The 13,706-nt window shown below is 43.4% G+C and overlaps 1 protein-coding gene across 1 annotated transcript; it reads left to right on the forward strand.

Moving 5' to 3' along the window:
- The first annotated feature begins 5,300 nt into the window (after positions 1 to 5,300).
- LOC146196413 (uncharacterized) lies at positions 5,301 to 7,216 on the forward strand. The gene is made up of 3 exons (XM_084596994.1): positions 5,301 to 5,350; positions 5,941 to 6,428; positions 7,176 to 7,216. The coding sequence occupies exons 1-3, from the start codon at positions 5,301 to 5,303 to the stop codon at positions 7,214 to 7,216; spliced, it is 579 nt and encodes a 192-aa protein (XP_084453120.1).
- Positions 7,217 to 13,706: the final 6,490 nt, after the last annotated feature.

Genomic DNA, 13,706 nt, shown 5'->3' on the forward strand with positions numbered 1-13,706 from the left:
AATTCATTCGACCGCATTCTTGATGTTCTAGTTGTTTTGCTCTTGTAGCCCGGGTCACAGTCACTACCTGCCTTCAGTAGAAATATTATTTGGCCACTCAAGCCCCATGTTTATAAACGGAAAGTGGTTGTTCATATTTGTTCATTTCTGTCGCCACCATTCCGCTTGTTCTGTTCACGTCATTCAACATTATTTGCGTTCAGTCTTCCGTTGCCTAGGTAAGCAGTGCCGTAATCTATTCGCTAATTATTAAGGTACACACCGTTGTCACTAATTCCACACTCCCAGTTTTGAATACGTCCTGCAAAATGCGTGAATAGCATTGGAGTGGTCGTGTTTTGCACACGACAAACCTCCTAACTGGGAGATTATTGCTTTCTTGGCAGCTTTGCAGAGCTATAAATGTATATAGCAATTTTCAGTAAGGCTCTTCTATTACACCCCCTTCGCACAATGCCGGCATGAACATGATGTTCCACAGAATTAACTGCTTTGTCATAACCTTATTATATACGTGATGTATTCACACCTTTCTTTTTTTTTTTTTTTGCATACCCAGAGGTACATTGCGTGGCACCGGTATTAGGACAACGGTTCTCTCGCACATGAGGTGGATGCTACACCCCTGTAGCGTTTGCTAGTGACGACAACTGTATGCAGCTGCCCTAACTAGCAAACACTATTGATGCTGGTTCAAGGAATTACTTGCCGCTTTTCTTCTCGGCTAAAATTCACAAACCGGAAATGCCTTTTAGGACAATTGCTAGCGAGAAGGGTCCTTGACAGCACAACGTGAGTCGCTTCTTGTTGAGTAAACGTAAGCATATTCTTGTGGATGACCCCTTTCTGATAAAAACAAAAATTGCAAGAAGTCGTTGACGTTGTGCAGAGCATTATCGGTTGTGCATGATCGGATACGTTTCGCCTTTTCAGTCGACATAGGTTTGTTTTATTCAGTGCCGCATGCTGAATTGTTAGTTTCTGTGAGAGACTGCAGTGAAACTTCGGGAGCTGTGGCCTTCCAAAACTCAGCTGGTGTTTCTCTTGATAATTCTTTAACTTTACTAAAACGTCATTTGCAGGTTAATTTTATCTCTCATACCAATCTGTTTTTCTTCTGCAGCGTAAAGGCATAGGCATTGGCTGCTGCGTGGCGCCCATATATGCAACTTATTTTTATCTTCAGTTGACCGCCTACTTGCATATTCTTATAAGGGGGCGGGGGGGGGGGGGGGGGGGGGGGGGAGGGGGGAAACCTTTTTTTTAAAGTTTCTAGATATGTCGATTACTTTTTATTCACTTAAAAACGGGACCTTCACGTCCCCTGACCATGTTATTATTCAAGTTTTAACTTCTTTTCATCAATTCGGATAAGGGGCAGCGTTCATCCACAAACTGCCCGACACTAATATTTTTACGTGGTGGGTGGCGGAGGAAATGTTTTCGCTTAAGTGGTCGTGAGCTCGCTTCGTCGTGGGGTCGATCGGTTTAGGTTTCAGCTCTTCCTGGTCGTCATGTGTTACGCTCAAGGCTGGGGAAGGGGCTGGGAACAGCAGCTTGTCGGGTCTGAGCAGGAAGAGATCAGGCGGAGCTGTGCGGCGATTTCCACGGGCTTTCGGCCGACGGTCCCGGCGTACGGTTGGCGTCGACCGTCCCAGGCGAAAAAGGGGATTAACCGCACTTCCAACCAAATATCACATGTTGGCAAGAGGCAAACGATGGACCCGACGACATAACAGAAACTGAACGACGTGATGCCATGACGATGAAATATGCTTTAATGTCCAGTGGGCCTGGTGCGAGCGCTCCGCCCCGCGTCACTGCGTTGTCTTCGTAGCAATATCTTGCATTTTTAGGTCTCAAGCTGATGCTCTGCGAGGACCATCTTTGTTGGATGTGCTTCCCTTAAACCAGAAAAGATTTTTTAAGTTATGATTCGGCGCATTGCAAGTGGTCAAAAAGAGCCATAGCCTCACCTTGCTTGGAATCTGCGCTTCAAATGTCATGCCCTCACAAAAAGCAATAAAGTCTTATTAACCAGGTTTTGTGGCTTGTTGCTTCAGTTTCCCTAGACCGGTCATATCAGATGTAGCTGAGGCCATCCTGCAGAAAGAAAAGGGCACCAGAAAACAAAAAGAGCTGAGCCCCTTTCTTCCAAGCCGATGGCGGTGTCTTATGTATACAATTTATTCCACAAAAAAACGTTGCGGGTAGGCACAACGTGCCCCTGGTGTTTACCACACCTACCAAGCCCTAGAAGCTTTATCCACATATTAATGGGTGTCCCTGCTGGTGTTGCAATTAAAAAAATGAGAAGGGTTCAACGCTGCTGAACCGAATGTGGAACTAAAGCATTAGCTGCGGGTAAACGAGCGTTCATCTTCCTCTTCGTCTTCTTCTCCTTCTTCGTCTCCTTCGTCTTCTTGCTCTTCTTTGTCTTCCTATTCGTCTTCGACTTCTCGTAGCTACGCCTCTTCACGACGTAGCTGCGGCCACCCGAGGTCTCGCTTTCGCTATCGTAGTGTTGCTTTTGCTACAAAATAGGAGCTCCCCTATGGGAACTGCGCGGTAGGAGTGGTGTACCGCATTCCCCTCTCATGTGGGGCACCATATGTTAGCCAAACTGTCCGCTGTGTCTATGACCTGTCGCGGAAGCATGTTGGTGATCAGAACACCAGCATGCGTGGCATTGCTGAAGTAAACATGTCAGTGCTTCTCACTCGACAATTTTTTGTACAGCTAGGGGCCTTGTCGAACTTGTCCATCGGCAAGCCTAAGTGCTAGCGACAAGCTTCACGCGTGAACCCCAACATTTAAAGGCGAACACGATGGTCGCTTATTTTGAAGAACGTGGAGAGAGTAGAGGCCAGTGCGCTTTTTGCAACTCGTCAGACCTACAATGCGACGTCTGCACCCATTAAGTCCAATGGGAACTCGCACCTCTTTACCAGTTAGAAACGCTGTGTAGATAATCTTATCAATTTCTTCCCCGACTGTTTTGCATCAAACTCCAAGGTCCGACAGACACCACTAAAGAAGCACCGAATTATAGTTGCCGACGAGCAGCGTCCTCTATGTCGGCGTCCTTACCAGGTGTCTTCAAAAGAAAGCGACGCCATCCGCCGCCAAGTAACAGAAATGCTCCAGGAAGACGTTATCCAACCCTCGACGAGCCCCTCGGCTTTGCCTGTTCTCCTCGTTACGAAGTAGGATGGAACTCTTCTTGGATTACAGATGCCTCAACAACGTCACGAAAAAAGGATGTGTACCCCCTGCCGCGCATTGAAGACTCCCTCGATCGCCTTCGCCATGCCACTTTCTTTTCGGCACTTGACCCATGCAGTGGATATTGGCAAATACAGGAGGATGAATCAGACCTACAGAGAACGCCTCTGTTATCACGCCAGATGGTTTGTATGAGTTTAAGGTGCTCCCGTTGTGCCTGTGCTCGGACCCTGCCACATTTCAAAGAATGATGGACACCGTGACGCCAGTGCACGCTTCTATTTTCATACCATTGTGTTAGGAAATGAGGCAATAGGTTTGATGCAAGAAGGGGAAGCTGGATTGAGGCTGAACTTTGTGATTACCGTGGTACCTACGTAACGGCCTTCCCACAGTAGTCTAGTTTGCAATAATAGAATCGCTTAAGAGTGACGGATGTAAGGTGACAGAGTTAGCAGAAAAATGGAACTGCTGGACTTTCGTAAGTGACTGCCTGTACATGCTCCATACTTTCTAAGTGAACTAAGTCAAATATTCTAACTACCAAGCAAGAGAAATTCGCCTATTTGATCTTTGATATACCTGGATAAAGTGCGCAAAAATTATCCAGATTACTACTAGTCAGCGCAGCTCACTTGGGCTCAGTAAGTGTTATGCCTGTGCATACATGAAGCGCCCGATTTCTCTTTGTAGACACTAGAGCATCGATGCAAGGTTGCCTCCAGAGTACCCATAACCACTAACTCAAAGATGCAACATAACTGTCGTATGATGAATCACGAATACATCGTGCATTTTTCAGCAGCAAAGCAGCAAAGTTCCACAACTTTTGTATTGAAATGAAGGTTCTATATTAGTGTAGTCCACAAAGACAGTAAATCAAAGTGTTCGCTCTGGGATAATTCGGGAATACTGTACTTAAAGCTTTCTTGTTCAGTGAAAAACCGACTACTGAAACTATGTGGTCCTCCAGTGCATCGCGCTGAGAATTGTATTCTAGACATAGCAATCTTTAAGCTCAAGAAAATTCAAATCAAAACGCAAGGTTCAATGTACCGCATTCACAGCCAAGAAAATTAGCAATATGCAGCATTGACGCTGTTTTGTGTTTTCATATGTCTGAGAATTTCTTTCTCGTCTTTTATTTCCCCCCCCCCCCCCCCCCCCCGCTTTACGAGGACGATCCGAGACTCGCACGGTATGGTAATTCGCCTGTCTATATTAGGGTCAGTGCGACGTGTTAGGAAAGAGCGCTGAGCACTGATTTTATCCTTGAACGCCGTTAGCTGGTTAGATAAGGAGTGTCACTAAATTTGTATTTTCTTTAACTCTATAAAGACGGAATTCACTCCAGACGGTGGTGGGCTATATAAGCAACTGCCATAGTTTGCCACTTCACTCAACCGGGCCAACCACTACAGCCAACAAGCAAAGATGATTGCCGTAAGTATATTTTACCATCTTTTTTTAAGCATTAGTGCAAATATATATCGAACTATGATTCCTATTGCAGTATATTAACGCTTTAGGGGACGTTCGGATGTAGATTTATTACACATATTTTTACTCGTGACAGTCAGTATTAAAGAAAGAAAATTGTTAGCATTCCAAACCGGATTTAAAAAGGTGCTCAATAATGTTGGTTTGAATTCATTTGGTTGTTGTTAAACATACTCATGTCAAAATCTTGTACGAACTGTAAACCTCAAGAACTGTAATATGAAATGCCTGGTTTTGTAGAAGTCGCACTCTTCGGAGAATACAATCCTGTCTTGTTTGGAAATGTTACATGAAGCTAAATTACGAAACAAATTGACTTTAGTACTGATGAGAGAACAATCACGGCTGAGGTGGTGCTCCTAACTCATTTTATTTTTAATACTAGAATTTCCACCAGCAGTCATTAGAAAACAAGTGTAGTATTTGAGACATTGTAGACACTCATTCCCAAGAAGCAATGGCATGACTGTTATGGTTAGTAAATTACTGTAATAAGCCTGGAATACCCAGGGTGCACAACTTTGTACACAATGTCTAAACGATTCTGCTTTTCTTATTCGCGGAAAGACACAATCATGCTAACGACATATTTTCTCAACACCAGCCGCAATTTAGATTTCCAGCAGTACGCCCTTTTTAAAGTCCGCCAGTGAAGGTAAACTGAACTGTTCAAAAGAAGCAATTATGTATTCTGAAAAACCCCGCTTGAAGTTCAACTGAAATAAGGTACATTCAGCACTGAGGCATCACCATCTCAAGGAACTACTTCATACCTAGGAAGGTATGGATGCCAATCCAATCCATCCAGCTCAGTCGGTGGATACTTTGCCATAACTACGCAATATGATGCTATTGTAACTGACATAAAGAAGTTAAATCTTCTTGGCCTGTCGTCTACCTTCAGTCAAATGTTATCATAGCATATAGAGTTCATTTCACAGGAAACGTCACCCTGGTTACTTTCTTAATTATCGTTTCACGTTCAAAATAGTATTTAGTTTACCCGCATCCTATCTGTCGTATTCATCCGCAGTGCTGAAAACCAGCGTTTCGAAGTTTTCTAAAGATATTTCATGTTTATGCTTGATAACTCCTTTCTGTTTCATTTTCTATTTACTCTTGTACATATATCAATCTTATTACTGCTTTATTACAATTTTTCTAAATGTTTGTGCGTCCCTTAGTTGTTCAGCCGCTCAAAGAAACGTAAATTAGAATTCTACTGCAGCTCAACACCTGCCTCCTTCTGGCCCTAATTGCCCGCGCCTTCGGCGGATACGTCCCCACCTACGGTGTTCCAGTGGCCAGCTACCACGCAGTGCCGGCTGTCTCGAGGGTGTACGCTGCGGCACCCGCTGTGTCCACCGCGTACCACCACGCGCCGGCAGTGTCCAAGGCCACCCGGGTGACCAGCTTCCAGACCGTCCAGCCGGGAGTCCCACACACTGTTGCCAGGGTGTCCACTTTCACTCCAGCCGCAACCGCCGTCCACACCGTCCATGGATCGGCGCCTGCTGCTGTGGTCGGTGCAGTTCACCACGTTCCATCTTACTCTTACGGCTATCTCCCAGCTCGCTACAGCTACAGCCACCGGTACGACGCCCACCCCCTGCGCTACCGCTACGGGTACGGACTCACCCCATACGGCCTTAACTACGGATACGGACTGGACACATATGGCTACGTCGCTCCTTTCAAGAAGTGTAAGCGTACTGATGTTTTGACTCCATATTGTGCTGCAGTTTAAATCATGCCAACCTCAACACAAAAATTGCTGTGAACAGATCACTTCCAAAAGTTGTTTTGATTAATTAGAAAATGCTAACCATTAGGACATGTGAACGGAATCATTTAGGCATCATGCCCGGAAACGAATGCCAAAAAAGAGGTGTTGAAGAACTATCACTTTATTTACTTGCGGTTCTAAGTGGTAAAGAGCTCTAATATTATCAAGACAAGTGAGACTTGAACGAGTGGTCGATTATTACGGCCTGAACTATAACCTAAATTTATATAACTGTCTTCCATAATTGTGTCTGCATTCAGATTTCTTCATGCAATCAGTTTATTGCCGCCAAAAAAATTTCAGCGATGCACAGGAGGTAGTTTTGTCTTTGGAAGCACAGGAGGTAGTTTTGTAACGAAAGTTGCTATCACAAGTCGCTTCTAAGCAGAAACCGTCAGCCTTAATTCTTTTTACGTGTTAATTTTCAAAACCTCTCCATGTTGTTGTTCTGTTTTTTTTACTGGTGTCTTGTGACCTTCGGCAAATAACTCTACTTTGTTTCAGAGGTATATGTTACAGGCTAGCAATGTGCCTCCTGTGAAAAGCATGACCGTATGTTTTTGTGTATGATGCTTTTACAGCCGTTATGGTTGCCACTAATTTTGCCTTTTTCTGCATTTCATAGGAATGACACCTTCATCCACTCTAATGGGCATTCTTGCAGACACTGAAGCTCCGTATCAAGACGTGCTGTCAGCTACATGAGCACTTTAAGACAAGGATTGACCGTGATAGAAATATATATTATTAAAAAGAAATAAAGATATTAACTTTAAAATTTTGGACTCGTCTTCATCTTTGATAACTCCATCTCCTTCCCGTGGAGCCACCGACACACATGAAATCACTCGCTTGTAGGAGATGAAATCAGTAAAAAAAAAAAAAAACGTGGCCGTCCGCTCTTCCTACTAAAACACAGACAATGGCGTTGGTGGTCATCCACATTTTCCAAATCTCGGCATACAGAGTACAATATAAATACAACGACTTTTATACTTCCATTTATTGAAAAAAAAAAGAAAAAATCATCCTAGTTACGCCGTTTATAGAATCATAGCAAGCAACACAGTTGCATATATAAAATATAATATGCCAACGACTTCAATTCTCTTCAATTTCGCGCTTTGCATGAAGTCCCCGATTCTGCCTACTTCACATATTGAATTAATGAATGAGTAATTTCTTTCTGTAATTTTATCGACATTATATGAGCAATAAAATAGAAAAGGTGGAAGGCAGAAGGCTGCGCTGATTAACCTTGAAAGCCACCCTGCGACCTCCGCCAAAGTGCATATAGCCCAGCAGCTGGTTACAACAGCAGTGGAGGTCAAATATTTAGGGGAAACCCCCAAAGCGGAGTAGATTTCTAATAAAGGAGTAATTACTCATTGTCATCCACCCGAGCGTAGCCATACGGCTACAAAGGAAAGCTATACAGCTTTCTCAGAAACATCGTAGTGCATAGCCCAGATCAATTCGCTCTCGCCCTACCATCTTATCTACTGGCCGTCCTAGTTAGCTCAGTCGGTAAAGCGACTGCCCCGGAAAGGCGATGGTGCCGGGTTCGATTCCCGGATCAGAACTAATTTTTCTTTAACTACGAAGTTCGTAGCCGTATGGCAGCGCTTGGGTGGATGACAATGAGTAAATCCCCCCTTATTTAACAGCAGTGGAGCAGCGCTCTCACAAATTAAAAAAAAAGTGTCAAAATAAATGTATTTTACAGCTTCAGGAAATTCCTACTCTACTATTACCGGCGAAAGAATGAAGAGCACATTGATATAAAAAACGACCTTATATTTAATTTACACACCAACAATGCAGGTAAAATGAAAGCGCACATACAGCTGATATGCGTTCTAATTGCGCATCCTTTCTGTAGATTCAAACAAGGGACTTGTTATCATGAATGTATGCCATGCAGTCTCTTCAATTATAGTCTTGTTCTTGCGAATAATATTGAGGTAATTTTCTGAAATATATGTCTATATTTACAATTTACTTTAAATAATTATTGCGACAGCGATTCCACCCTTTTCTTCCTTCTTTCCTGATGATGCTCTTGGTGTATGTTTCGTGGCAGCGGGGGGATTTTGAGACGCTTCCTGACTTCCATCGGGACACCCGTCTTCTGGTCCTCTTGGCTTTCGTATCGAATACCTAGTTTTAGCAGTATGCTACTTCCTGTCCAGGTCTTTGCCAGTCTTTCGTACTGGGAGATTTTGTCGGCCTCTATCACCTCTTCCAGCGTATTGTGCACCCCCAGTTTCATTAGCCGGTGCGTAGACATACTGATGGGGAGACCAAGGGCTGTTTTTATGCTCTTCCTGATGATTGCTTAAATTTTAGCATTCTCGCAGTAGGCAAGGTGTAAGTACGGGACTGCCTAGGCGATCTTACTTATGACAAAGGCATGTACAAGTCGTAGGATGTTTGTTCCATGAGTTTCCCCGCGCACGATGTCAAAGAAATTGGTCTTAGATTTTCAATCTGTAGCTTTTTACCGGGTTTGGGGTGAAATTTTATTCATAACAGTTGATGAGGGCTGTCAGGTGCACTTTCAATTTTTTTTATAATAAGAACGTACACCAACAAGAAAATTTGAAAAATCTGCCCCTGGTCTCTTTGTCCGGTGCAAACCTGAGGTAGCCATTTTGACGGTTTTTGCACAGTCCGAGTGCTCCAAAGCGCTGTTCATTGCAAGACAGCTTAATCGTGCAGAATTCTTCCTACCTGTGTTGTGAAGTGGTTAGGGCGCTTGACTGCTGTGCCCAAGGATGCGGGATTGATTTCCGGTAACAGCGGCCGCTTTTCGATAGAGACGAAAAACAAGGCAGTCGGGGCTTAGCCTGCCACAGAATTTTTATTTGTTGTAGGCCGTCATTGCATCCGCCACCGCTTCGGTGATGGTGGACGATGGCCGTTGTTGCGGCGCGCGTCTTTCTCTCCCTCTTCCTTTCGTTCTTCTCTATTTTCTCTTCTGTCTGCAAGAGGCAGCGGAGGTGGCTCAGCTACAGAGCCAGTAGCAGGCCCGTGCATTTTCTTTTCCTTCTTCCTACAGCTACAACAAGAACAACTGTTCATAAGATGTGTCAGTGGCATTCCGTGAGTGAAATATACTGTGCCTTACCTTTCCTTTAAAACAATTATATAACGCCGGTGAACTTTGATGCGTCCTACGGAACGCTGGTTGTGTTCGACAAGGGACGCGCGCTGTAATATGTGCAGCAACGGTCAGATTTCCGCGTTTCTCCTCTACAGATTTCGCAGTTCTAGGAATTTTTCAGACTGAAGTTGGTTGATTACATCTGTTACACAATTTCTAATCATTCCCATCATTGGTGCACGCAAATCACTTCCATTCCCGCTCCTTGATGCTCAATCATTTCAAATTTCCCGCCACCAAAAGTTAGGCCTACTTCTAAAGTCGAGTACCCCGTGACACTATTTGGACTTTGCCATTACTCCTCCCGGCTATTTCTACGTCACATTAACCTGATTGGCTCTAATTAAATACCTAATTAAGCAACATGTACGAAATTGTTTCTCCAGCGAGATTTTTTTTATCCTTTAGTGCAATCATTATTTTTCTTATAACTCATTTCGTTCAAACGTAATCGTCATGACAAATTCTGGTAGCACGAAACTGTCGTCATGGCGATATAATTTAACAACTTAATAAATACATGTACAAAAAATTGCATCGCTAGCATATGGCTCTCCTGTGGACAGCGAGCTGATCTCTTCTGACCGCCGCTGGATAAAAAGTCAGCCGTGGCGCGAGCAGGATCGAATTTGTTATTTTTTGCTCACAGAACACTACTTTGCACTGGAATGTAAGTGATATATTCATAGCTGTAAAACATTTCAAGATGCGACAGCGTAATCCTTGCACGCGCATTTCATGGCATGTTCGAACATTAATTCATCAGTGAGGGGCACTTGAAATGCGCTTTGCCATTACCGTTTGTTACTTATTTCTATCTGGTTTCAGGGTTGTCATTATGTAGGTGAATTAGAGTCGTTCAACATAGGCAAATCTAGAGTTTAAACTTTGAAATCGATATTTTGGTTTGACATAACAAACATGCCGTTGTGCTTGCAAGACCGGACTATGGCGACATCTGCCTGCGATATGCACAACAAATTATGCAGCCGCTCATGATGTCGGATTCAAACATTTCTAAGATCGGAAAGACAGCGGCATTTCTAGGGCGTCGAGCGGGCCGACTGTTTCTCTTCTCTTCGTTACGGGCCTCACACTGTGAGAGAAGAGCTGCAAAGCCAAACGAAAATACTGTTCTGTCTCGGCGATAAATTAGGATACTGGCCAGATGATCAGGTTAGAAGCACAGGGTGGCAAAATGCAGGGGCGCAGTGCATATAGGTGAAGCGTAAAGCGAGGCTGGCAGCCTGTCTTCTCTACTTACATAATGCGGACCGTAATGAACATAATGAACATAAGGAACATAATGAGAAACACAACGAGGAAGGTTGGGCCTATAGCGTAGCATACGCGGCATGAATTTTCCGTGTCAAATGGCAGACTAACGAGCACATAGAAGTGGCGTGCGCGTCTCCGAAAAATAAAATGTAGGCCTGAATATCTGACGACAGAAAGTGTAATCGGGTGAATTGGGCCAACACCATCACTGATGGCGCGTGTCATGCGTCGGCGTTGGTATCGGGTTAATTTGCGCGTAGAATCCGCGATTCAATGCCTCGAACACCTGTTTATTAAGAATGGTTGAATCATTGGTTTGACAGCGGTATTCAGTACCATATTTTCCCTCATTATTATACTGTTATATTATTATTATTATTATATTAAAATATAATATATTATATTATTATAATAATTAATATTATTAATTATTATATTTGTTTGTTATTATATTAAAATGAAAATGATAACTACGTAATAAGTAATAGTGTTTTAACCCCAGCGTCCAGCACTGTGTATAATAGGCCTTCATAACAATGCCGCCTTATTTGTAACGGTTATTTAGAGAAACATTTCTACAGGTTAAAACAAATACCCGGAATACCAGGTATTGAAGCTTTAAGCTTCTTTAAGTACAGTGAAGCTTGAAGTGCAGTGGCACCTACCTCGGGCTACTGACTGCTTCGTGGCCTAGTGTGTAGAATAAGTCTCGATGTCTAAGGTCAACTTATAGTTACAAAACCAGTTAGTTTTTAATCACTACACGGAAGAATAAGCGCGTTCGCGTTGCCAGCCGCCTTGAAACAGACTAAAATGTTTGCGTCGATACACCATTGCGTAAAAACTTTTTCGAACAGCGAACTGACGACTCATTGTCATTAGCGGAATATACTCCACTGCAGGTCGAAAGTATCTCCCATATTCCTCCAATTAACCCGATACTGTGCTAGCTACTTCCACTTGACCCCTTCGAACTTCTCAACGTCATCCGGCCACCTAATTATTTTTCGCTCCTTGCTATACTTGCCCTGCCTTGAAATTCAGTTTGTTACACTTAGCTACCGTCAGTTATCCTCACTTTTGTGTTAAATTCCCTGCTCATGCCCATTCCTGCTATCTTCATCATTCCTTATCATTTCTTCTTGATGTCGATTATAATGCCATTACCTCCAGCTCGTCGCCTGACCCACGCTGCACGTTTTGTACCTTTTAACGTACGCATCGAATTGCCATCGTGTTAACGGTACTGCATTGATGCAGATGCGACGGAGAAGAGAAAACGGGATATCAACAAGAGCGCTGTACGTGATGGGGCTTTGCTTGTGCATTCAATGAGAGATACTCGCGCGCAGTTAACGCGACAGATTTTTCTTCTTTTGTAAAGGTGGTACATGTGCAGATGGCACCTTAATGCTAACATTTCAGACAGCCGAAGGGCATATACAACTTCTGAACTGACAATTCCTGGATCAAATGCTTGAAAAAAAAAAAAAAAAAACTGCTGATTAGTTACTTCTTAATTTTCAGAACGAAAGACCTACAGCATAATAGTACAGTGAACTAGAATATTCTAGTTCACTGTAATAATAGGCAACGTAATTCTCAACTAGGGTGCCTCGATGCGCCCGCCCCCCTCCGCCGCCAGGGCGCGAGGGCGTGCGCATCGAGGCACCATACTCTCAACAGCTCTCAGCTGTTCCAGCAAAGCTGGAGCACTGCTTTTTTTTTTATTTCTTTTCTACCTTTGTTGGGGAGCCTGGGACGTAAAATACTTTACGATTATTCTAGGCCACACACTTTTGGGACAATATGCAAGCGCACTGGTGCTGCAAATGCACTGATTCTTATAGAAGAATTTTACGACGTTTGAAAAAAATGTCATTAAGCGACTCCCGTGTGAAAACATTCGTTTTTCCACAATTCCTGTGCATAATTACGTATTCGGCCTTTCTTCGACTCCCTGCTGAAGACCACGAAGGCTGACGTAATTTTTTTTAATTAGAGTTCTCAACAGCGATAGGCATTTGGAGTTTACGCAGTATAAACAACTCTATCTGTACCGATCTCGAACAGTGTCGAGAACCAAAACTCTGGCGTCCACTCCACGTTTATGACATCAGACAGATAGGGAGGGTATGCATCGTGATCCATGACGAATTGGTCATTGGTCATCCTCATCAAGGCCACCCTTGCTTAAATACTTGGCACCGGTATCCGTAATACTCCGGCAAGGAGGATGGCGCAGACTCTGGGAGTTATTTTTTATTAAGTATCACAGTGCGCGCAAAAAACCAACAAAGTTACTGCAAAAACATCACTCGATTTGTGAAAGGGTTGAATTAACAAGTGGGCTCATTTTCGGGTTTTTTTAATTCATAAATATGACTGCAAAGGTTGCCATGCAGAGCGAGAGTAATAATGATTAACAAGAATACAATTGTTTGTAATCACTGCAACAGTATACAATACAAAGAGGAATGTAACAAAAACTTTAACGAGCCCAATCAAAGACGCATTGCTTTACGAACCTAGCTTTCCTTTTGCCGAAGCATGAACTATGCGACCGGAGCAAGGCGTATCCGTGTGTTAATACGAAAAATTTCCATTTAGCCTACACAGTAGAAAATGCGTTCCTCGTATCGAGAACGGTTACATCCAGTTGTGCAAACCCTCATTTCAGTTAGCTGTCAAAAGATAGCGGTAATGTTTAACTCATCGCTGAAAATGATTCTCCATTGCGCGCTAAAAACT

Source organism: Amblyomma maculatum, chromosome 3 (assembly GCF_055883805.1).
Source record: "Amblyomma maculatum isolate TAMU_Amacu chromosome 3, ASM5588380v1, whole genome shotgun sequence".
NCBI lineage: Eukaryota > Metazoa > Arthropoda > Arachnida > Ixodida > Ixodidae > Amblyomma > Amblyomma maculatum.